Source organism: Nerophis lumbriciformis, linkage group LG32 (genome assembly GCF_033978685.3).
Source record: "Nerophis lumbriciformis linkage group LG32, RoL_Nlum_v2.1, whole genome shotgun sequence".
Classification (NCBI taxonomy): Eukaryota; Metazoa; Chordata; class Actinopteri; order Syngnathiformes; family Syngnathidae; genus Nerophis; species Nerophis lumbriciformis.
This window is the reverse complement of record NC_084579.2, coordinates 1222615-1248620: the sequence shown is the minus strand read 5'-3', so window position 1 is coordinate 1248620 and position 26006 is coordinate 1222615. Positions and strand designations below refer to the sequence as shown.

Below are 26006 nucleotides of genomic sequence, written 5' to 3'. Positions count from 1 at the left end.
TGCCATGATTGGGTATAAAAACAGCTTCCCAAGAAATGCTCAGTCTTTCACAAGAAAGGATGGGGCGAGGTACACCCCTTTGTCCACAACTGCGTGAGCAAATAGTCAAACAGTTTAAGAACAAAGTTTCTCAAAGTGCAATTGCAAGAAATGTAGGGATTTCAACATCTACGCTCCATAATATCATCAAAAGGTTCAGAGAATGTGGAGAAATCACTCCACGTAAGCGGCATGGCCGGAAACCAACATTGAATGACCGTGACCTTCCATCCCTCAGACGGCACTGTATCAAAAACCGACATCAATCTTTAAAGGATATCACCACATGGGCTCAGGAACACTTCAGAAACCCACTGTCAGTAACTACAGTTGGTCGCTACATCTGTAAGTGCAAGTTAAAGCTCTACTATGCAAAGCGAAAGCCATTTTTCAACAACACCCAAGAAACGCCGCCGGCTTCTCTGGGCCCGAGATCATCTAAGATGGACTCATGCAAAGTGGAAAAGTGTTCTGTGGTCTGACGAGTCCACATTTCAAATTGTTTTTGGAAATATTCGACATCGTGTCATCCGGACCAAAGGGGAAGCGAACCATCCAGACTGTTTTCGACGCAAAGTTCAAAAGCCAGCATGTGTGATGGTATGGGGGTGCATTAGTGCCCAAGGCATGGGTAACTTACACATCTGTGAAGGCACCATTAATGCTGAAAGGTACATACAGGTTTTGGAGCAACATATGCTGCCATCTAAGCGCCGTCTTTTTCATGGACGCCCCTGCTTATTTCAGCAAGACAATGCCAAGCCACATTCAGCACGTGTTACAACAGCGTGGCTTCGTAAAAAAAGAGTGCGGGTACTTTCCTGGCTCGCCTGCAGTCCAGACCTGTCTCCCATCGAAAATGTGTGGCGCATTATGAAGCGTAAAATACGACAGCGGAGACCCCGGACTGTTGAACGACTGAAGCTCTACATAAAACAAGAATGGGAAAGAATTCCACTTTCAAAGCTTCAACAATTAGTCTCCTTAGTTCCCAATCGTTTATTGAGTGTTATTAAAAGGAAAGGCCATGTAACACAGTGGTGAACATGCCCTTTCCCAACTACTTTGGCATGTGTTGCAGCCATGAAATTCTAAGTTAATTATTTGCAACAAAAAAAAAAAAAGTTTATGAGTTTGAACATCAAATATGTTGTCTTTGTAGCATATTCAACTGAATATGGCTTGAAAAGGATTTGCAAATCATTGTATTCCGTTTATATTTACATCTAACACAATTTCCCAACTCATATGGAAACAGGGTTTGTAGATGATTGATTATATAGTTGATGTAGATGATCATATAGTTTTTGTAGATGATTATATATTTGATGTAAATGATTATATAGTTATTGTAGATGATTATATAGTTATTGTAGATGATTATATAGTTGATGTAGATGATTGACTATATAGTTGATGTAGATGATTGATTATATAGTTGATGTAGTCAATGATATTTGCAGTTAGATACACATGTATCAGAGATGTTGGTTCTATGGAGGGATGTAGTCAATAATATCTGCAGTTAGATACACATGTATCAGAGATGTTGGTTCTATGGAGGGATGTAGTCAATGATATCATGAAGAATGGAATGGTTCCCTCCAAGAGTGGGGGCCAAAGACTGGAGTGTAAAGTCTGCCCTACCTGTGTGCAGGTGTCCAGGAGCATGGCGTGCACGTGCAGAGTCAACCCCAGCTGCGTCATGTGCGGTGGCCGGCCCACCCCCAGAGAAGACCCCCAGTACGAGCTGCCCACCCTGGAGCGCCTGTCAAGACTGGATCTGGGCGTCCACCCCGTCCTCTCCTTCCCCGATGGTGTGTGGGCACATGTTAGTGTGACACAGGTGAGGGTGACGCTGCTGATGCCTTCTTGTGCCCAGCAGACGTCTGTATCGGCCTGCGTCTGCAGCAGGTGATGAAGAGCTCCCTCAGCAGCCGCTCGCTGGAGAGGAGCAAGCCTCTGAAGAAGCTGTCGCTCAAGCACAAGCTGTCCTCGTCCAAAGAGAAGCACAAGTTTGCCAGCTCGCTGATGGCAGTCCGTGAGTGCAGGCCCTCCCGCAGCATGCTGGCAGACCCTGGCACAGACCCTGACCTTGACCCTGCGCTCACTTGCAGGACTGGGACACTACAAGAGTCGTGCTGACAAGCTGAGGATGCTGGAGAGTGGCGCCGCCTGCAAGACGGAGCGACTACACGTCACGCCCTACGAGAGGAACTACAGCCGCAAGAGACTGCGAGAGCCCTCGTTGGACAGGAGCGACTGTGAGTGTCAGTCAGCACACCCTCTGCAATGTCAGGGTGCTGACCTTCTCTTCTTCTGCAGCCTCCCCCAAACTCTATGTGGACACCAGCACTCCTTGTCCATCTCTGCACAGCCCCGTCACACGCCAGCTGTCCACCTCCTCAGACATCACCACACCACTGGGCGCCGCTGTAAGACCTCTATCCTGACATGCACTTCTAGTCTGTAGTACACAACACAATCTGTGGCTTCTACTTTGTAGTACACAACACAATCTGTGGCTTTTACTTTGTAGTACACAACACAATCTGTGGCTTCTACTTTGTAGTACACAACACCATCTGTGGCTTTTACTTTGTAGTGCACAACACAATCTGTGGCTTCTAGTTTGTAGTACACAACACAATCTGTGGCTTCTACTTTGTAGTACACAACACAATCTGTGGCTTCTAGTTTGTAGTACACAACACCATCTGTGGCTTTTACTTTGAAGTACACAACACAATCTGTGGCTTCACAACACAATCTGTGGTTTCTACTTTGTAGTACACAACACAATCTGTGGCTTCTGGTTTGTAGTACACAACACAATCTGTGGCTTCTCTTAGTCTGTAGTACACAACACAATCCGTGGCTTCTCTTAGTCTGTAGTACACAACACAATGTGATAGGACAGCAATCTGTGGCTTTTAGTTTGTAGTACACAACACAATGTGATAGGACAGCAAAACATGATCATATTACAGCATGTGTCAAGTATTGTTTCATGTTTTATTACCTTTATTTCAATTATGCCTAAAATGACCAAAACATGGTCAATATTGTACAGATGACATATTGATGTGTTACTGTATGTATACACACATTAGTATGTATACACACATATAAATGTGTATGTACAGGACTGTCTCAGAAAATTAGAATATTGTTATAAAGTCCTTTATTTTCTGTAATACAACTAAAAAAACAAAAATGTTATACATTCTGGATTCATTACACATCAACTGAAGTATTGAAAGCCTTTTATTATTTTAATATTGCTGATTATGGCATACATCTTAAGAAAACTCCAAAATCCCATCTCAAAAAATTTGAATATTTCCTCAGACCAAGTAAAAAAAAAAGATTTATAACAGCAAAACAAAATAAACATTTGAAAATGTCAATTAATGCACTCAGTACTTGGTTGGGAATCCTTTTTCACGGATGACTGCATCAATGCGGCGTGGCATGGAGGCAATCAGCCTGTGGCATTGCTGAGGTGTTATGGATGCCCAGGATGCGTCAATAGCAGCCTTTAGCTCATTTGCATTATTGGGTCTGGTGTCTTTCAGCTTCTTCTTCACAATACCTCACAAATTCTCTATGGGGTTCAGGTCAGGGGAGTTGGTAGGCCAATCGAGGACAGTAATGCCATGGTCAGTACACCAGTTACTGGTGGTTTTGGCACTGCTGGATCATGCTGGAAAATGAAATCATCATCTCCATAGAGCTTTTCAACAGATGGAAGCATGTAGTGCTCTAAAATCTTTTGGTACACAGCTGCATTGACTCTGGACTTGATGAAACACAGTGGACCAACACCAGCAGCTGACATGGCTCCCCAAACCATTGCTGACTGTGGGAACTTCACACTGGATTTCAAGCAACTTGGATTTTGCTCCTCTCCAGCCTTCCTCCAGACTCTAGTGCCTTGACTTCCAAATGAAATACAAAACTTGCTTTCGTCTGAAAACAGGACTCAGGACCACTCTGCAACTCTCCAGTGCTTCTTTTCCATAGCCCAAGTCAGACGCTTCTTCCGTTGTCTTGAGTTCAGGAGTGGCTTGACCAGGGGAATACGGCCATTTGCTTCCATCTGTTGAAAAGCTCTATGAAAATGATGATTTCATTTTCCAGCATGATCCAGCAGTGCCAAAACTACCAGTAACTGGTGTACTGACCATGGCATTACTGTCCTCGATTGCCCTGCCAACTCCCCTGACCTGAACCCCATAGAAAATTTGTGGGGTATTGTGAAGAAGAAGCTGAAAGACACCAGACCCAATAATGCAAATGAGCTAAAGGCCGCTATTGAAGCATCCTGGGCTTCCATAACACCTCAGCAATGCCACAGGTTGATTGCCTCCATGCTACGCCGCATTGATGCAGTAATCCATGCAAAAGGATTCCCAACCAAGTACTGAGTGCATTCATTGACATTTTCAAATGTTTGATTTTGTTTTGCTGTTATAAATCTTTATTTTTTACTTGGTCTGAGGAAATATTCTAATTTTTTGAGATGGGATTTTGGAGTTTTCTTAAGATGTATGCCATAATCAGCAATATTAAAATAATAAAAGTCTTGCAATATTTCAGTTGATGTGTAATGAATACAGAATGTGTGACATTTTCATGTTTTTGGTTGCATTACAGAAAATAAAGGACTTTATCACAATATTCTAATTTTCTGAGACAGTCCTGTATGTCTACACACATTTATATGTGTATGTATTTATGTATGTATACACACATTTATATGTGTATGTATAGACACATTTATGTGTATATGTTTATGTATGTATGCACACATTTATGTGTGTGTATGTATTCACACATGTAAATGTGTATATTTATGTATGTATACACACATTTATGTGTATGTATACACTAGGGGTGTAACGATACGTGTTTTGTATTGAACCATTTCGTTACGGGGGTTCCGGTTCGGTTCGGAGGTGTACCGAACGAGTTTCCACACGAACATATAAAGTAGCCGCCTAAGCTAAAGTCTTAACAAGCTGCTCCGCTCTGTCAGTCCTCTACACACACCCAGCATTGTCCCACCCACACAACCATCTGATTGGTTAGAACTATAGCGGTAACAGCCAATCAGCAGTGCATATTCAGAGCACATGGATTCAGTGCTTCTGCAGTGGAGTTAGCAGATAGGTGTTTAGAAGGTGAGCATAAGGCAGCGGACTCTCCCCAAATTAAAATAAACATCTCCCAGTCAACTACTAGTAACATCACTATGAGCCCGTTGACCTTCTAGAAACAAACTGCAGCTCAGCTCACTTGCAGTCTTGGCTTGAGGTGAAGGCTAATTAGCTTTTAGCGTAACGTTAGCTCATTGTGCGGTGCGTGTGTGTGTGATCAAAATCAACTACAGGCTTCCCAAATGCTGTAATAAATGAAGCATGATGAGTTGACTTGAAAGTGTTTAATGTTGCACTTTTTATATGTAGAAGAAACGTTTTATCATTTTATTTAATCTGAGCAATAACTTGAGGCAGTTTAATGTTGATTAACGTGGACAGAATTATTATAGTGTTCCCAATGTTAAAAGGATAAAGCCATTGTTTACAAATTTGGTAAATAACAAAAAAAAATTATATTTTGTTGTTTTCTTACTGTACCGAAAATGACCGAACCGTGACCTCTGAACCGAGGTACGTACCGAACCGAAATTTTTGTGTACCGTTACACCCCTAGTATAGACACATTTATGTGTATGTATAGTCACATTTATGTGCATGTATAGACACATTTAAATGTGCATGTATAGACACATTTAAATGTGCATGTATAGACACATTTAAATGTGCATGTATAGACACATTTATATGGCGGGTTATTGGTGACTTTCATCAGCTAGCAACAAGTCAATGATTGTGAGTGAGAGGCAAGATGACATGTGCTTGTGCTCCAGCAGCTACCCATCAAGAGGCGGCGGGGAGAAAGCTCCTTTGACATCAACAACATCGTCATTCCCATGTCGGTCGCTGCCACCACACGAGTGGAGAAGCTGCAGTACAAGGAGATCCTCACGCCAAGGTATGTTCCATGGCCATCTTGACCGCTGCCCCCGTTGACCTGCTCCCCGCTGTGTGCAGTTGGCGAGCTGTGGACGTCCTGGCTCAGCCGGTGGCAGAGGACGAGGACGAGCGTGAGGTGAGTGGATAGCGGGCGGCGGAAGCTAGCGAGGTCTCTGAGGGCGTGTGTGTGTGTGCGTGCAGGTGGAGGACTTGTCAGACGCCGCCTTCATCCAGCTGCATCAGCCCTACGAGGACCAGGAGCGCTCTCGCTGGACCTGGATGGCCTTGGCTCCGGCCAAGAGGAGGGGCAGCAGGTGATGACACGCTGCGGTCCGCTCGCCGGTCCAGGTACGCCGCTGACGCCGCTGTCCTTGTCGCCGTCAGGTCCTACAAGTCTGTGGACGGCCGCACCACCCCGCTGTTCTGTGGCACCAACCCCTCCACCCCTCAGCCCGCCTCGCCCGACCCTAGCCACTACCCCATGCTGCACGACTACGGCCATGTGCCGTCACCCTTGAGTCCCGCCAGCCCCGACACCGCATCCAACCCTCACACGCCGTGTTCCAGAGACTCCCATCGACTTCTGTCCAGCGAGGACACACGCTGCTCCACACCAGACTTCACCTTCGAGGAAAGGGTATGTCGCCAGTTGATTAGACCTGATCACAGTCATTAGATGGATTTAGCCTAAATCTAGGCCTAGTCCACAGGCCTTAAGAACTTGAACATTACAAGTTGGCCATCATTTTTCTGGTGTGACCAACGAAGCAACATCTGTTGTCACCATCACACCACCACAACTGGCAGCTGCTGCTACCAATACAGAAAAAGCTGTTAAAGTTAATGGTTAACTATAATCTTCTTTAGAGGCTATCTTTTTTTTACGCGTAATTAACGTTTTGACCCTCGGCCCGTTCTGTAAATTGAGGAAATGTTGCTGTGGAGCCACTAGCACAGACAATAGCGAATAGAGCTGCACAAAGAAAGTGGGACATTATAGACGTGTCAGGTCTAAAGCCATGACAAGTCCTTTTAAGGACAAGATCATTTTATCCGCAATCACCGTGACGACGATGACATTGGAACAAACGTTGCTGGCGAACTTTGCCGCTTGTTCACGTCCATGTTTGCAGTCAAAACATTCAATGGAGATTGTTACTTGAACTGCTTTATTAAGAGGGAATAAAAGCTCTAAAGTCACTTTAATCGGAGACTTTCGTCAAAATATGTCTAGTCTTTTCTCACACGTCCGGCTTCACAATAGTAGTGCTATGTGACATCCGCTCAAACCAACAAAAAATAGTCTGTTTTGCAATATAATCTGTGATATTTCTACCTAAGTAAATGTAGATTGAAATAAAGTGAACTGTAATAGCGGCAGTAGACTGTCTTTGAGCAAGGCATTCTTTTATTGATGTTGACAAATAGCACTGTCCTACTAAACAGACAGAAGTGACATCCTCAAACACTTTCTCTTCTTCTTCTTCACTCCTACTGAGACTAAGTTTATTACTGCAGGCATGCCTGCTACTGCCCTCTGCAGCCCACATGGGGTCATTACAGTTCACTACACAATATCACCATCGCTGCAGTCTATTTTTTTATAACCTGTTCTGATTGATGGTCAGTAATTACAAAATGTTTAACAGGATAAACATGACATTTTATTAATAGAGAAGGTTAAAACATTGTCATGCAGAGATATGAAGACCATTAACTTGTAGAAGATGTAATGTACAGAAGCATTTATTCAGGTACATTAGCAAACCTCTTTGACACAGTACCATCGTAACAATCTACATGTTATGTTATTAATGCCTGAAACTGCTATCTAAACATTGAAGCGTAGCTCCTCTGAATGCAAGTGCTCCTACAGCAGGAATACAAATGTGCTATTCCTGCAAAATACAAAATCTGGCAGATGCAGGTATTTGTTCTTATTCTCTTTAAAGGGTGTTCATGTCCTTTTTGTGGTGAGCTGTTTCAAAAACATTTCATGAAATCAACTCAACTTTATTTATAAAGCACATTTAAAATTTACCACAGGGGTAGCCAAAGTGCTGTACAATGAACAGGTTAAAAGATAAAACGAGTACCGAGCAAACACAACACAACACAAACAGAACACGATAAAACATAAATAATTAAAATAGAATTAATAAAAACATAAACAGGATCACAGCAGGTGTATTATAAGGCGCCATTGCAGGATGGATATCACTCAGTGTTAAAAGCCATGGAATAAAAGTATGTTTTTAAGAGAGATTTAAAAACAGGAAGAGAGGAGGCTTGTCTAACACTCAGGGGTAGGTCGTTCCAGAGCTTGGGAGCAGCAACGGCGAAAGCTCTGTCACCTCTAAGCTTCAGCCTTGTGTCAGGGACCGTCAACAGCAGCTGATCGGCTGATCTTAAGGATCGGGTGGGGCAGTAAGGCTGAAGGAGGTCGGAGAGATAGGTTGGCGCGAGGTTGTTTAGACATTTAAAAACAAATAAAAGGAGTTTAAAATTGATTCGGTAACGCACAGGAAGCCAGTGAAGGGACGCTAAAATAGGGGTGATGTGCTCACGTCTGCGGGTCTGTGTTAGCAGACGAGCAGCAGAGTTCTGCACGAGCTGCAGGCGGGCGAGGGAGGCCTGGCTAATGCCTACATACAGGGCATTACAATAATCAAGACGAGTCGAGATAAAAGCGTGTATTAATTTCTCAAGATCATGAAAGCAAACAAATTGTCCAGTCATGGTATTAAAACACACCTATCAATGATGACAAATGATGGTTATCTATGAACAAACTGCGACAACTGACAGCTTTAAAATGAATCCAAATGATGTCACATCATTTTCAGCTGTGTTGTTATGAACTCCTGTTTCCAGACGGTGGCACATTTATTCAGGTAGAACTATCACAGATTACATTCACAAACATCTTTGAACATCATTTTGTGTTATTAATGCATGAAGCGTAGCTCCTCCTCTGACTGCAAGTGCTCCTACAGACAAAAGACAACATCTGGCAGGACACCAACACACAGCCCGAAAATGAATCCAAATACATTCTCAGATGATGTCATCATTTTCAGCTGTCTTGTCATGAACTCCTGTTTCCAGACTGTGGCGCCGTGGGAGCGACGAAACTTCCCCTTGCCCGAAGACCCCGCCCCCGAGCCCGAGACAGAAGGCGAGCACCCCAGCAGGCCCAGGATGCGAAGCATCTCGGGCTGCCGAGCGTACGGCCGCACGGATTCGGACGAGGGCGACTCGCTCTGCGAGGACAAAGCCTCGGGCCAGAGGTGAACCTGAGCGGACTCGGAGTGGCTCCTGTTGTTTGATATTCAAACATCAGTCTAATTCTTTCACAGTTTTTAGTGAACACGACGCAGATAGAAGCCTTTCCCGACATGTTACAGTAAGGTTTGTGTAGTATGTACTTGGAGGCTTAGTGGTGTTCATACGTGCTGTGTACACGCCTAGCGCACTATGTAGCGACTCCTCCCAATATGGCCAAAGGGTGTTTTTCTATCATTAGTTTGCTTGTAATTCCCATGTACATTTTAGTGGAGTGACAAATAACAAAATAATAAAAAAAAACACCACATCCCACCCCCTCATCTAAATAAACAGCTGCATTTAGGATGGTGCCCCGCCCCTTTGGAGGTGGCCTGACGTCAGAGCACTTGTTTAGTTTTCTTTGTCCACTTTGTGTAACGTCTTGGCCGTGACCCATTCCTCCCGTGATGCTCGCCATGCCACACCAGCGGAGTTCAGGTTGCTCAACCAAGGGAAATTTGCGCTCCCGTCAACTTATTACTATGCAAAACTTAAAAAAAAAAAAATTCCATCCTTTGCTTTTGCCACAGCCAATCACTGTTGTCTCGTCAGTTGTGACGTCACACCTTGATGTACCTGTTTGATTGTTGCAGCAGTAAATTACTATTTTCATTTTGTAAATAGTTCATTAAAACATTTATGTTTAACATTGCTCTGCTTATCTGTGCTGACAAAAGACACGAGGCTCAGTGACTTAGCGTTTATTTCCAAACATCCAGCAACAAGTCATTAGTGGAGTCACAACAATCACATTGGCAACACTGCGTGTACAAAAGGTGAGTCACGTTCCCAGGAGTTAGCATGCACCTCCTCTCTTCTAAACACTACTTTTGTCACCCATGCAGGAAGTGACGCAAGAGCGGGAACTTCAGTGGTTAAAAACGCTTTTTAGAAAGACCGACAAATATGCTTCAAATAAAAGGAAATGAGCGACACGGAACAGTAGGTAGCTCGTCAATTAGCCAGTGTTACTACAGGAAGTGATGCAAAGGAAGGTACCGCCCCCTGCTGGACGGAGAGGGAGGTTACTTCGCTAGTTGGCATTCTCCGTCCGCCCAAATGGAACCAAAACACAAGTCAAACAAACAACTTTCACCATAAAAACACTTTTGGTCGTCTTAAATGTGCCCCAAGACGACGGGCTCTTCAACACGTGTACACAAACTGGAGCCAACTTCTGCCCGCGGGATGCATCTAACAGCTGGATGGCATACAGTGGGACAGTCGGGGATGCGTCTAACAGCTGGATGGCGTACAGTAGGACAGTTGGGGATGCGTCTAACAGTAGGACTTAATAGGGACAGTCGGGGATGCGTCTAACAGCTGGATGGCGTACAGTGGGACAGTCGGGGATGCGTCTAACAGCTGGATGGCGTACAGTAGGACAGTCGGGGATGCGTCTAACAGTAGGACTTAATAGGGACAGTCGGGGATGCGTCTAACAGTAGGACTTAATAGGGACAGTCGGGGATGCGTCTAACAGCTGGATGGCGTACAGTGGGACAGTCGGGGATGCGTCTAACAGCTGGATGGCGTACAGTAGGACAGTTGGGGATGCGTCTAACAGCTGGATGGCGTACAGTAGGACAGTTGGGGATGCGTCTTAACAGTAGGACTTAATAGGGACAGTCGTGGATGCGTCTAACAGCTGGATGGCGGTACAGTGATGGCGATGACAAAGAGTCCAGTGAGGAGGAGGAGGAAGGCAGGGCGACGCTCACAGGCCCTGCTGGGCCAGCGAGGCGCTCACCTGGTCGGCCAGCGTGGAGAGCTGCGGGGGGTCGGCCATGTTGAGACTTCCGGAGGACGACACGGTGCTGAGCTGCTGGGGGGAGTCCTCCAACGACACGATCTCTGCGCCGTGGTCGGTGCGGGCCTTGGCGCTCTCACGGAAGGTCAGTTTGTGGCTCTCGATCTGCGCACAGGCATGAACACGTGACGCCATCTGCACTCCTCACTTCCACTGTAAACATCTACACCGTATCATACTCCAGACATAACACTTAAGGACCTATCAAAATGTCACACTATATGTATTCTATTACTGGTATACTGTACAACCCTGGTGTGTACATATATATATATATATATATAAATGTGTGTGTGTATATATATATATATATATATAGACTTTGTATTTATACATATTTAAGGCATCCAACCTCGGTACTGCCCCCAACTGTCCAGCCAAGGGACTGCATGGAAGAAGGTGTGTTAATGAAATGGAAGGACAAAGGCTGGAATGACGAAACGTAAGAAAAAGATGTCATGGGGTTGAAGTGAAGACACGTTGGTACTTACTGCTCTCCTCCATCTTTGCGGGAAGGGGGGGCTTCAGTCTGGGGTGACAGAGGGGGGGAGGGGATGGAGGGGCTGCACTCGCCTGGCGTCCCCTTCGCTCGCTACACGGCGCCAGGAAGGGGGAGGGGCGTGCAACAAAAACAAGACGTGATGGAATCAAACACTGACAGAAATCAACTGAAAGTGAAACTGAAATCAATAGAAAGTAGGACATGAAGAAATCATAAGTCATGCATGCTCACAGGAAGTGGTGCATGAAATAAACAATAAAAAGTGTTAGATGAAATAAACAATAATAAAAAGTGTTAGATGAAATAAACAATAATAAAAAGTGGTACATGAAATAAACAATAATAAAAAGTGGTGCATGAAATAAACAATAATAAAAAGTGGTGCATGAAATAATAATAAAAAAGTGTTAGATGAAATAAACAAAAAAAAAGTGGTACATGAAATAAACAAAAAGTGGTGCATGAAATAAACAATAAAAAAGTGTTAGATGAAATAAACAATAATAAAAAGTGGTGCATGAAATGAACAATAATAAAAAGTGGTGCATGAAATAAATAAAAAAAAGTGTTAGATTAAATAAACAATAGAAAGTGGTACATGAAATAATAGATTAAATAAACAATAGAAAGTGGTACATGAAATAAACAAAAAGTGTTAGATGAAATGAACAATAATAAAAAGTGGTACATTAAATAATAAAAAGTGTTAGATGAAATAAACAATAAAAAGTGGTACATGAAATAAACAATTTAAAAAAGTGTTGGATGAAATAAACAATAAAAAGTGTTAGATTAAATAAATAAACAATAATAAAAAGTGTTAGATTAAATAAACAATAATAAAGAAGTGTTAGATCAAATAAATCAACAATAATAAAAAGTGTTAGAGGAAATGCTAATGGTGAGTGCAGGAAGTGAGAGAGTCCAGTAGTGATGAACAAGATGAGGGATACCTTTCATGTAATCCTCCTTTGATGACTAATATGATGTAATCTTTACACTCAACCCTTTAATGACTATAATATGATGTAATCTTTACACTCAAACCTTTAATGACTATAATATGATGTAATCTTTACACTCAATCCTTCTTTAATGACTACAATATGATGTAATCTTTACACTCAAACCTTTAATGACTATTATATGATGTAATCTTTACACTCAAACCTTTAATGACTAATATGATGTAATCTTTACACTCAAACCTTTAATGACTATAATATGATGTAGTCTTTACACTCAATCCTTCTTTAATGACTATAATATGATGTAGTCTTTACACTCAGTCCTTCTTTAATGACTATATGATTTAGTCTTTACACTCCATCCTTCTTTAATGACTATAATGTGATGTAGTCTTTACACTCAGTCCTTCTTTAATGACTGTAATATGATGGTCTTTACACCATCCTTCTTTAATGACTATATGATGTAGTCTTTACACTCCATCCTTCTTTAATGACTATAATATGATGTAGTCTTTACACTCCATCCTTCTTTAATGACTATAATATGATGTAGTCTTTACACTCAGTCCTTCTTTAATGACTATATGATTTAGTCTTTACACTCCATCCTTCTTTAATGACTATAATGTGATGTAGTCTTTACACTCAGTCCTTCTTTAATGACTGTAATATGATGGTCTTTACACCATCCTTCTTTAATGACTATATGATGTAGTCTTTACACTCCATCCTTCTTTAATGATTATAATATGATGTAGTCTTTACACTCCATCCTTCTTTAATGACTATAATATGATGTAGTCTTTACACTCCATCCTTCTTTAATGACTATAATATGATGTAGTCTTTACACTCTGTCCTTCTTTAATGACTATAATACGATGTAGTCTTTACACTCCGTCCTTCTTTATTGACTATAATATGATGTAGCCTTTACACTCAGTCCTTCTTTAATGACTATAATATGATGTAGTCTTTACACTCCATCCTTCTTTAATGACTATAATATGATGTAATCTTTACACTCAATCCTTCTTTAATGACTACAATATGATGTAATCTTTACACTCAAACCTTTAATGACTATTATATGATGTAATCTTTACACTCAAACCTTTAATGACTAATATGATGTAATCTTTACACTCAAACCTTTAATGACTATAATATGATGTAGTCTTTACACTCAATCCTTCTTTAATGACTATAATATGATGTAGTCTTTACACTCAGTCCTTCTTTAATGACTATATGATTTAGTCTTTACACTCCATCCTTCTTTAATGACTATAATGTGATGTAGTCTTTACACTCAGTCCTTCTTTAATGACTATAATATGATGTAGTCTTTACACTCAACCCTTCTTTAATGACTGTAATATGATGGTCTTTACACCATCCTTCTTTAATGACTATAATATGATGTAGTCTTTACACTCCGTCCTTCTTTAATGACTATAATACGATGTAGTCTTTACACTCCGTCCTTCTTTATTGACTATAATATGATGTAGCCTTTACACTCAATCCTTCTTTAATGACTATAATATGATGTAGTCTTTACACTCCATCCTTCTTTAATGACTATAATATGATGTAGTCTTTACACTCATTCCTCCTTTGATGACTATAATATGATGTAATCTTTACACTCATTCCTCCTTTGATGACTATAATATGATGTAGTCTTTACACTCAATCCTTCTTTAATGACTATAATATGATGTAGTCTTTACACTCCATCCTTCTTTAATGACTATAATATGATGTAGTCTTTACACTCATTCCTCCTTTGATGACTATAATATGATGTAATCTTTACACTCATTCCTCCTTTGATGACTATAATATGATGTAGTCTTTACACTCAGTCCTTCTTTAATGACTATAATATGATGTAGTCTTTACACTCAATCCTTCTTTAATGATTATAATCAGTACTAAAAAATACTTCAATATTATCCCCTTTTTACAGCCATTGGCAGGTCACAGGTCAGCTGGAGCCAATCACAGCTGACTTGTGCTGAGAGGCGGGGTCAGCAGCCAATCACAGGACACACATGTGTCAACAATCATTGACACATGTCAACTCCACACAGCATCTCCTACATGCTAACATGCTAACCACTGGACCACCATGCACACACTTCCATTTCCTGAATGGTTATTATGGAATATCTTACAATATTGTCATATATTTATGATGTAATATAATACATGTAGTATCTTACAATATTGTAATATATTTATGATGTAATATAATACATGTAATATCTTACAATACTGTAATATATTTATGATGTAATATCTTACAATACTGCAGGATTAGGTCTCTGCTATTTGCAGATGATGTGGTCCTGATGGCTTCATCTGACCATAGGTGAGGATGGGAACGTAGATTGACCGCTAAATTGAGAGCTTTGCCTTCCGGCTCAGCTCCTTCTTCACCACAACGGATCGATACAGCGTCCGCATTACTGAAGACGCCGCACCGATCCGCCTGTCGATCTCACGATCCACTCTTCCCTCACTCATGAACAAGACTCCGAGGTACTTGAACTCCTCCACTTGGGGCAACATCCTCTCCCCAACCCGGAGATGGCACTCCACCCTTTTCCGGGCGAGAACCATGGACTCGGACTTGGAGGTGCTGATTCTCATCCCAGTCACTTCACACTCGGCTGCGAACCAATCCAGTGAGAGCTGAAGATCCTGGCCAGATGAAGCCATCAGGACCCGCATCATCTGCAAAAAGCAGAGACCTAATCCTGCAGCCACCAAACCAGATCCCCTCAACGCCCTGACTGCGCCTAGAAATTCTGTCCATAAAGGTTATGAACAGAATGGGTGACAAAGGGCAGCTTTGGCCGAGTCCAACCCTCACTGGAAACGTGTCCGACTTACTGCCGGCAATGCGGACCAAGCTCTGACACTGATCATACAGGGAGCGAACCGCCACAATCAGACAGTCCGTTACCCCATACTCTCTGAGCACTCCCCACAGGACTTCCCGGGGTACACGGTCGAATGCCTTCTCCAAGTCCACAAAACACATGTAGACTGGTTGGGCAAACTCCCATGCACCCTCAAGGACCCTGCCGAGAGTATAGAGCTGGTCCACAGTTCCATGACCAGGACGAAAACCACACTGTTCCTCCTGAATCTGAGGTTGGACTATCCGGCGTAGCCTCCTCTCCAGTACACCTGAATAGACCTTATTGGGAAGGCTGAGGAGTGTGATCCCACGACAGTTGGAACACACCCTCCGGTTCCCCCTCTTAAAGACAGGAACCACCACCCCGGTCTGCCAATCCAGAGGTACCGCCCCTGATGTCCACGCGATGTTGCAGAGTCTTGTCAACCAAGACAGCCCCACAACAGCCAGAGCCTTAAGGAACTCCGGGCGGATCTCATCCACCCCCGGGGCCTTGCCACCGAGGAGCTTTTTAACTATCTTGGCAACCTCATCCCCAGAAATAGGAGAGCCCACCACAGATTCCCCAGGCCCTGCTTCCTCATAGGAAGACGTGCTGGTAGGATTGAGGAGGTCTTCGAAGTATTCCCTCCACTGATCCACAACATCCGCAGTCGAGGTCAGCAGAGCACCATCCTCACCATACACGGTGTTGACATTGCACTGCTTCCCCTTCCTGAGGCGGCGGATGGTGGTCCAGAATCGCTTCGAAGCCGTCCGGAAATTGTTTTCCATGGCTTCCCCGAACTCCTCCCATGTCCGAGTTTTTGCCTCCGCGACCGCTGAGGACGCACACAGCTTGGCCTGTCGGTACCTGTCCGCTGCCTCAGGAGTCCCATGAGCCAAAAGAACCCGATAGGACTCTTTCTTCAGCTTGACGGCATCCCTTACTGCTGGTGTCCACCAACGGGTTCTAGGATTACCGCCACGACAGGCACCAACCACCTTGCGGCCACAGCTCCAATCGGCTGCCTCGACAACAGAGGTACAGAACATGGTCCACTCGGACTCAATGTCCAGCGCCTCCCTCGTGACATGTTCAAAGTTCTTCCGGAGGTGGGAATTGAAACTCTCTGACAGGAGACTCTGCCAGACGTTCCCAGCAGACCCTCACAATGCGTTTGGGCCTGCCAGGTCTGTCCGGCATCCTCCCCCACCATCGCAGCCAACTCACCACCAGGCGGTGATCGGTAGAAAGCTCCGCCCCTCTCTTCATCACCAGAGTCTCCAAAACATGAGACCGCAAATCCGATGACACAACTACAAAGTCGATCATGGAACTGCGGCCTAGGGTGTCCTGGTGCCAAGTGCACATATGGACACCCTTATGTTTGAACATGGTGTTTGTTATCGACAATCTGTGACGGGCACAAAAGTCCAATAACAAAACACCACTCGGGTTCAGATCCAGGCGGCCATTCTTCCCAATCACGCCTCTCCAGGTTTCACTGTCGTTGCCAACATGAGCGTTGAAGTCCCCCAGTAGAACGAGGGAATCACCCGGGGGAGCACTCTCCAGTACTCCCTCGAGTGAATCCAAAAAGGGTGGGTACTCTGAGCTGCTGCTTGGTGCGCAAGCGCAAACAACAGTCAGGACCCGTCCCCCCACCCGAAGGCGGAGGGAAGCTACCCTCTCCTCCACCGGGTTGAATTCCAACGTGCAGGCTCTAAGCCGGGGGGCAACCAGAATTGCTACCCCAGCTCGTCGCCTCTCACTGCTGGCAACGCCAGAGTGGAAGAGAGTCCAGACCCTCTCCAGAGAACTGGTTCCAGAGCCCTTGCTGTGCGTCCAAGTGAGTCCGACTATATCTAGCCGGAACTTCTCCACCTCGCGCACATTATGTAATACAATATATTCAAATACTGTAATATAATGTTTCAAATAAATGTAATACTGTATTATATGCAATGTAGTACAAATCTCTTTAAATACTGTAATATGAAGTACATAATACATGTGAATAATGTCATAAATATATCATGCTTTTCATCGGCAGAAGATGCAAGAAAATGGAACAACAAAACATTTTGTGTTGACATTATAATTATGATTATTATGATGTGTGGTAAATATGATGGTTGATATTACAATACTGTGCAGAGAACGTACATTATTATTATTATTATGATGAGACAGTTGCATGTGCAGAGAACGTACCTTCCTCTGACCGCCTCCAGGAACATGGCCGATGTTGTTGAGAGATCCCACCTTGGACTGAACACGGAACTCCAGCTTCTCACTCTTGATCTCCACGTTACCACCGCCTCAACAATAACAATCATAGTCACAATCCTGATCATAGTCATAATCCTGATCATAGTCATAGTCACTATCACAATCATAGTCATAATCTGAATCAGAATGATAATCAGACTCAGAATCGGAATCCTAGTCATAATCAGAATCATAATCGTAAAGATTGTCATAATCATGATCATAGTCATAAACATTATCATAGTCATAATCATGTTCATGTTCATGTTCATAATGGTGATCAGAATGCAATGTAAGTGTAGTGAGTGAGGTGTGTGGTCACCTGGTTTGTGACGGATGTTGTCTTTGGATCCACACTTAGACGTCACACTGCTCACGTCCACCTTCTTGTGCACGATCTGGACCTGAAAACAACAACACCCACCATCACTACCATGCACTCTTTACCTGACGCCAACACCACTCTTGTCACACTGGACTCTGTTCTACCCAGGTGTGGTGACAGCTTGTTAGGATGGACTGTGTTCTACCCAGGTGTGGTGACAGCTTGTTAGGATGGACTGTGTTCTACCCAGGTGTGGCGACATTTTGTTAGAATGGACTGTGTTCTACCCAGGTGTGGTGACAGTTTGTTAGGATGGACTCTGTTCTACCCAGGTGTGGTGACATTTTGTTAGAATGGACTGTGTTCTACCCAGGTGTGGCGACATTTTGTTAGGATGGACTGTGTTCTACCCAGGTGTGGTGACAGCTTGTTAGGATGGACTGTGTTCTACCCAGGTGTGGTGACAGTTTGTTAGAATGGACTGTGTTCTACCCAGGTGTGGTGACAGTTTGTTAGAATGGACTGTGTTCTACCCAGGTGTGGTGACAGTTTGTTAGGATGGACTGTGTTCTACCCAGGTGTGGTGACAGTTTGTTAGGATGGACTGTGTTCTACCCAGGTGTGGTGACAGTTTGTTAGGATGGACTGTGTTCTACCCAGGTGTGGTGACATTTTGTTAGGATGGACTGTGTTCTACCCAGGTGTGGTGACAGTTTGTTAGGATGGACTGTGTTCTACCCAGGTGTGGTGACAGTTTGTTAGGATGGACTCTGTTCTACCCAGGTGTGGTGACAGTTTGTTAGGATGGACTGTGTTCTACCCAGGTGTGGTGACAGGTGTTTGTTATGGTTAAGCCAGAGACAGAGATGACTTAGGGTCCACTTTCAACCTTCATTGTGTCTCTGTCCCAGGCCAGGATGGCGGAATGTTCCGCCAACAGGAACACATTGCTCTTACATGCTGATGTCATGTGGTTCATGTCAATCTAGAACAACAATGGACCCAGAATGTTCTCTGTGGGACACCACAGTTCACCTTGAGGGAGAGGACAGTTCACCTGTTCTCTCTCCTCAAGGTGAGATTTCATCCAGTTTGTCAAAAGCTCAACGTGTTTAACAGCATTGATTAGTGGTTAACTGTGTGGAATAACTTACCCATGTCTATCTCTCTATGATCTAGTCACTTAGGTACAGTAGGCATGTATCTATGATCTAGTCACTTAGGTACAGTAGACATGTAGCTATGATCTAGTCACTTAGGTACAGTAGACATGTATCTATGATCTAGTCACTGAGGTACAGTAGACATGTAGCTATGAACTAGTCACTTAGGTACAGTAGGCATGTATCTATGATCTAGTCACTTAGGTACAGTAGACATGTATCTATGATCTAGTCACTTAGGTACAGACTGGACATGACTATAGTCCACCAGGAACATGGAGCCAGACTTAGACTGGACATGACTATAGTCCACCAGGAACACGGAGCCAGACTTAGACTGGACATGACTATAGTCCACCAGGAACACGGAGCCAGACTTGGACTGGAACTGGCTATAGTCCACCAGGAACACAGAGCCAGATTTAGACTGGACATGACTATAGTCCACCAGGAACACGGAGCCAGACTTAGACTGGACATGACTGTAGTCCACCAGGAACACAGAGCCAGACTTAGACTGGACATGGCTGTAGTCCACCAGGAACATGGAGCCAGACTTAGACTGGACATGACTGTAGTCCACCAGGAACACGGAGCCAGACTTAGACTGGACATGACTATAGTCCACCAGGAACACAGAGCCAGATTTAGACTGGACATGACTATAGTCCACCAGGAACACGGAGCCAGACTTAGACTGGACATGACTATAGTCCACCAGGAACACGGAGCCAGACTTAGACTGGACATGACTATAGTCCACCAGGAACACGGAGCCAGACTTAGACTGGACATGACTGTAGTCCACCAGGAACACGGAGCCAGACTTAGACTGGACATGACTGTAGTCCACCAGGAACACGGAGCCAGACTTAGACTGGACATGACTGTAGTCCACCAGGAACACGGAGCCAGACTTAGACTGGACATTACTGTAGTCCACCAGGAACACGGAGCCAGACTTAGACTGGATATGACTATAGTCCACCAGGAACACGGAGCCAGACTTAGACTGGACATGACTATAGTCCACCAGGAACACGGAGCCAGACTTAGACTGGACATGACTGTAGTCCACCAGGAACACGGAGCCAGACTTAGACTGGACATGACTGTAGTCCACCAGGAACACGGAACCAGACTTAGACTGGACATGACCATAGTCCACCAGGAACACGGAGCCAGACTTAGACTGGATATGACTATACACCTTCTCATCAAGTCTGCTAGAGCAGTGGTCCCCAACCACCGGTCCACGGACCGATTGGTACCGGGCCGCGCAAGAAATAAAAATGTTTTAAATTAAATCAACATAAAAAACAGAATATATACATAATATATCAATACAGTCTGCAGGAATACAGTCCGTAAGCACACATGATTGTATTTCTTTATGGAAAAAAACAAAAAACAACCCCCCCCCCTCCCGGTCCGTGGGACAGATTTTCCAGCGTTGACCGGTCTGCAGCTACCAAAAGGTTGGGGACCACTGTGGTAGAGTACAGAGTGAACCCTCCTGTCTCCTCACCTTGCCGCCTCCTGGCGTGTGCTTCATGTTGATCTTGGAGCCACACCGGGACTGCACGCCTGTTATGTCCATCTTCTTGTCCAGGATTTGAACCTGCAGCCAGAAGGAAGACGGGACTTAAAGTGGGCGGGGCCAGCTGGAGCTAGCCATGGTCACTCACGTTGCCGCCACCGGGCACGTGTTTGAGGTTAGCCTTGGAGCCGCACTTTGACTGCACAGTGCTGTAGTCCACCTTTTGGTCCAGGATATGCACCTGCCGAAAAGAGCAGGTTTGCACCAGGGTCCTCAAAGACCCGAGATCAGGGGAGTCCAACGTGCAGCACGCTGCTAACTTTTGAACGGCTTGCATGTTAGCTTTTATGCTCATTTTGTAGCGTCAAATATATTGCTGTCAGTTAGCATGCTAACTTGTTTTAAACCTAGTTCTGCAGGTTAGGGTTAGGGTTAACTTTAACCTTAACCCGTTTCAGCCTTGTTTATGGAACTTACATGTTCTAGGTCTTTAAAATCTGTATATGGTACTGGTTTTGAAGGTGAAAACTATCAAAATGGCCCCCACATCCATTGGTCTGGGGCCCTCAGTGAGAAACACTTGGGCAACCCTGGATTGGTCTGTTATGCCCCACCCACAAGGTTACCTTTCCTACTGGTCTGTTATGCCCCACCCACAAGGTTACCTTTCCTACTGGTCTGTTATGCCCCACCCACAAGGTTACCTTTCCTACTGGTCTGTTATGCCCCACCCACAAGGTTACCTTTCCGCCGCCCGGCTGGTGCTTGATGTTTTCTGTTGATCCGATCTTGGACTTGACGCCTTTCAAGTCGGGTACAGGCGTGGTGGCGGCAGCCAGGGGAGCCGGGGGGCGACTCTTCAGGGAACCTGGTGACTTGGGCGTACTGCGGACAACCGCCACCTTCTTTACTTTGTGGGCGTCGCCCACTGACTTTCCAGGGAGTGCCTGACTGGAAGGGGACTTTGGAGTGCCGGGACTGCTTTGTCCACTGGTCACGTCTGAAACCCAGGACAGCAACAGGATTCAAAGATTGGAAAGTCCTGGATCAGGACTTCATTTTCTTTGCACTGGGCTGAGTGGGTTGTGGGCGGAGTCTAGTTGCCATACCTGGCTGAGGTCTGGCAGCCACCTTGCTTCCACAGGTTTGTGACTTGAGGCCTGCGACATTCTGCAAGACAACCGAGCTGTGAGTGGTCTTCATCACCTCGCTGAAGGACCCAAACACGTACCTTGTCCACGGCGCCGTTCTCCATCTTGGCAGAAGCTGCACGGGTAAGACAAGACCAGAAGGTGAGTCCACCTCACCTGCACATTTACAAGCTGACAGGTGTGCCTGGCAGGTGTGCATGTGTCACAAAGAACAAAATGACCAGCTGTCAAACTTGTCTGACTTCCAAAAACTGTCCTTCCACCTTCCAGATCCTTGACTGGATTGGCAGACTAGAGTCTCAGGTCTTCTTCAGGCTGGTGGTCGTCCATTTCTTCATGCACCTCAAACCAGTCAAACACCTCCAAACTTTTACTATGTCTGCCACTAGATGGCAGCAGCTTGACTAGAAGTTACTTGACATTTACTTTGTCTGCCACTAGATGGCAGCAGCTTGACTAGAAGTTACTTGACATTTACTTTTTCTGCCACTAGATGGCAGCAGCTTGACTAGAAGTTACTTGACATTTACTTTGTCTGCCACTAGATGGCAGCAGCTTGACTAGAAGTTACTTGACATTTACTTTTTCTGCCACTAGATGGCAGCAGCTTGACTTTAGTATAAAAACTGTCATGACGACTGTGATTATATAGTACTACAAGTACTGTGATTAGTATAAATACTGTCATGACTACAGTGATTATGTAGTACTATAAATACTTTGATTAGTATAAATACTTTCATGGTATAAATACTCTGATTACTTTTATAAGTATAAATCCTCTGATGAGTATAAATACTTTCATGCGATACCAGCAGTCCTGCAGCGTGTTTACTTGTGTGTGATATCATGTGCGATACAAGCAGTCCTGCAGCGTGTTCACTTGTGTGTGATATCATGTGCGATATAAGCAGTCCTGCAGCATGTTTACTTGTGTGTGATATCATGTGAGATACAAGCAGTCCTGTGGCGTGTTTAATTGTGTGTGATGTCAAGTGCGATACAAGCAGTACTGCAGAGTGTTTCCTTGTGTGTGATATCATGTGCGATACAAGCAGTCCTGAAGCGTGTTCACTTGTGTGTGATATTATGTGCGATAAAAGCAGTCCTGCAGAGTGTTTAATTGTGTGAGATATCATGTGCGATACAAGCAGTCCTGCGGTGTTTAATTGTGTGAGATATCATGTGCGATACAAGCAGTCCAGCAGTGTTTAATTGTGTGAGATATCATGTGCGATACAAGCAGTCCTGCAGTGTTTAATTATGTGTGATATCATGTGCGATACAAGCAGTCCTGCAGAGTGTTTACTTGTGTGTGATATCATGTGCGATACAAGCAGTCCTGCAGAGTATTTACTTGTGTGTGATATAATGTGCGATACAAGCAGTCCTGCAGAGTGTTTAATTATGTGTGATATCATGTGAGATACAAGCAGTCCTGCAACGTGTTTACTTGTGTGTGATATCATGTGCGATATAAGCAGTCCTGCAGCATGTTCACTTGTGTGTGATATCATGTGCGATACAAGCAGTCCTGCAGAGTATTTACTTGTGTGTGATATCATGTGCGATACAAGAAGTCCTGCAGAGTGTTTACTTGTGTGTGATGTCATGTGCGATACAAGCATTCCTGCAGAGTGTTTACTTGTGTGTGATATCATGTGCGATACATGTCATTATGCAGGATGATGTCATTGTTGTTGTTGCACAGGTGACAAGCAAACTAAAGCATCAAGTCCCGCCCACTTGTGGCCATACACACTGTCTCTAGTGCAGCTTTTAAAGGGGCGGAGCCTCATGGTCACATGACCTGTAAAGATGACTGACCTGTCACCTGCACGTGCTCGTTGAGGCTCATGGCGGCGAAAGAAGCGTTGGCGCTGGCTGCGGTGGTGTAGCTGTTGGCGGCGTAGTCCATGCTGAGTGACGTCTGGCGTGCACAGAGGAGGCGGAGTCAGCGGGTGTGATGTCATAGTTGACAGACAGGTTGTGAAACAGACACGAGGTGGACCAACGCTCGTGTTACCGCCGCGCCGCCGGACCTCAAATAGACACCAGCCCAAAATAAACTGCTCCACATGCTGGGGGAGGGGCGTGTTATAGTGATGATGTCACTTCCTGGTTGCCGATGATGGCTAAAGCGACCATCATGGCGCCGACGCCATCTTTGCCAACGTCTCGAGTTGACGTCCTCCTCGGCGTTCTGGCAGCTAACGTGGAGGAGGCGGAGCTTCCTCTGATGACATCATCAACGCCACCTGACCACTCCCCCTTTTGCTCAATTGGTTGTGACCCAGTTTGCTGTGGGCGGAGCCTAAGCCGACCTTTCACCCCTGGAGAAGCAGGAATCATGTCACGTGACCTCACGATGACGTCATGTTAGCAGCGAGCTAACAGGCTAGCTGTCAACAAAGGTGGGGGTGTTACGCGCCTCCATCACATTGTCGTCACGTGCACGCGCACCCAGACATTCTCGTGCACCTGATCCTGTTGGCGTTCTAGAAGGTTTCACGGCACTGAACCGGTACATGTTCTAGAAGGAAGCAGCGCGTGCGTGAGACGAGCCCGAGATGAACACAAAGGCGCGACGTGCACGTTGGCGCGAGGACGTGCTCGAGGGATGGAGACATTTTTCGTCGCGTGCACGCGCCGAGCGACGCCCGCGCTTCCTCAATAAAAGGCGACGTGGACGCAAACACGCACGCACCTTTTCACGCCAAGTGTCGGCTTGGTGTGCGTGACACGTCCGCGCGCGCGACCTCTCCCGTGCACGTCAGGCGAAAAGATGCAGAGGCCGAGCTCGCGCGTGTGCACGCGACCTCTTCGGCGAGTTCGACGGTTCGGTTCCGACTGGAGCGAAGGTTCGGTTCTTCTTACCTGAGTGTGCACGCGGACGTGTCTGCTTCAGCGGCGGTCTCACCGGGCGCGCACTCGCTGCTCCTCGCCGTGTGCGCTCCGGCCGCTGGGGGGCGCGCCTGCGATGAAAACTGAGGCCGTGCACGCGCTTGGACTTGGCGCTCAACTGAGTCGGAAGATGATTTATTTATTTATTTTGTCTTCTTCTTCTTCTTCTTCTTCTTCTTCTTCTTTTCTTCTTCTTCTTCTTCTCCTTCTTCTTGGTCACCTGCTGGACAACAAGATGGCCGCCGACGTCAAAGGACGTCTGTCTTCGTGGCCCCTGTGGCGCCTAGCACAGATGACGTCATCAGACCCACTATTCAGAAGGAAAAGGGGGCGGAGACACTTTTGTGTACATCATGATGACAACTTTGAAAAACAACAAGTACACAACGACACGCTTCTTACCGCACGATGCAACACCGTGACAACAATATCCTCCATCCATCCATTTCCTACCGCTTGTCCCTTTCGGGGTCGCAATAGAACAGCAATAATACTAGGACACATCAATAATAGTGTAACACAACAACTATAATAACATGACACAACAATCATAGTATAACACAACAACTATATTAACATAACACAACAATCATAGTATAACACAACAACTATATTAACATAACACAACAATCATAGTATAACACAACAACTATATTAACATAACACAACAATCATAGTATAACACAACAACTATATTAACATAACACAACAATCATAGTATAACACAACAAGTATAATAACATGACACAACAATAATAATGTCATGACACGACAACAATAATAATGACATGACAGAACAACAATAATAATGACATGACACAACAACAATAATAATCACATGACACAACAACAATAATAATGCCATGACACAACAACAATAATAATGACATGACACAACAACAATAATAATGACATGACACAACAACAATAATAATGCCATGACACAACAACAATAATAATGACATGACACAACAACAATAATAATGCCATGACACAACAACAATAATAATGTCATGACACAACAACAATAATAATGACATGACA

At 44.6% G+C, this 26006-nt stretch overlaps 2 protein-coding genes across 6 annotated transcripts in view; one reads left to right on the top strand and one right to left on the bottom strand.

Annotated features, from left to right (window-relative positions):
* LOC133574648 (KAT8 regulatory NSL complex subunit 1-like) overlaps positions 1-10059 on the top strand; it is a 59397-nt gene extending 49338 nt beyond the window's left edge. For 2 of the 3 annotated variants that reach the window (XM_061926851.2, XM_061926850.2), the window contains 9 exons: positions 1697-1856; positions 1925-2080; positions 2157-2303; positions 2365-2474; positions 5975-6099; positions 6159-6216; positions 6282-6394; positions 6465-6717; positions 9189-10059. In XM_061926851.2, coding sequence (XP_061782835.1) covers positions 1697-1856; positions 1925-2080; positions 2157-2303; positions 2365-2474; positions 5975-6099; positions 6159-6216; positions 6282-6394; positions 6465-6717; positions 9189-9374 — 1308 coding nt within the window. In that variant the 3' untranslated portion in view covers positions 9375-10059. The remainder of the gene's footprint in view (positions 1-1696; positions 1857-1924; positions 2081-2156; positions 2304-2364; positions 2475-5974; positions 6100-6158; positions 6217-6281; positions 6395-6464; positions 6718-9188) is intronic. The other variant, XM_061926852.2, reaches the window with a different exon arrangement.
* A 34-nt stretch (positions 10060-10093) lies between these two features.
* On the bottom strand, positions 10094-25141 carry LOC133574650 (microtubule-associated protein tau-like). Of its 3 annotated transcripts, XM_061926855.2 has the most exons (11): positions 24936-25141; positions 23886-23988; positions 22139-22173; positions 22017-22077; positions 21651-21907; positions 21056-21148; positions 20896-20988; positions 18202-18283; positions 17823-17929; positions 11709-11809; positions 11151-11322 (listed from the first exon to the last, which is right to left on the bottom strand). In XM_061926855.2, exons 2-11 carry the CDS (start codon positions 23974-23976, stop codon positions 11304-11306), a joined length of 939 nt encoding a protein of 312 aa, XP_061782839.1. In that variant the 5' UTR covers positions 23977-23988; positions 24936-25141; the 3' UTR covers positions 11151-11303. The 3 variants fall into 3 exon arrangements, with proteins under 3 accessions (XP_061782837.1, XP_061782838.1, XP_061782839.1); XM_061926853.1 differs by lacking the exon at positions 11709-11809 and having other exon boundaries at positions 10094-11322; XM_061926854.2 differs by lacking the exons at positions 11709-11809; positions 24936-25141 and adding an exon at positions 24766-24913 and having other exon boundaries at positions 10094-11322.
* Positions 25142-26006: the final 865 nt, after the last annotated feature.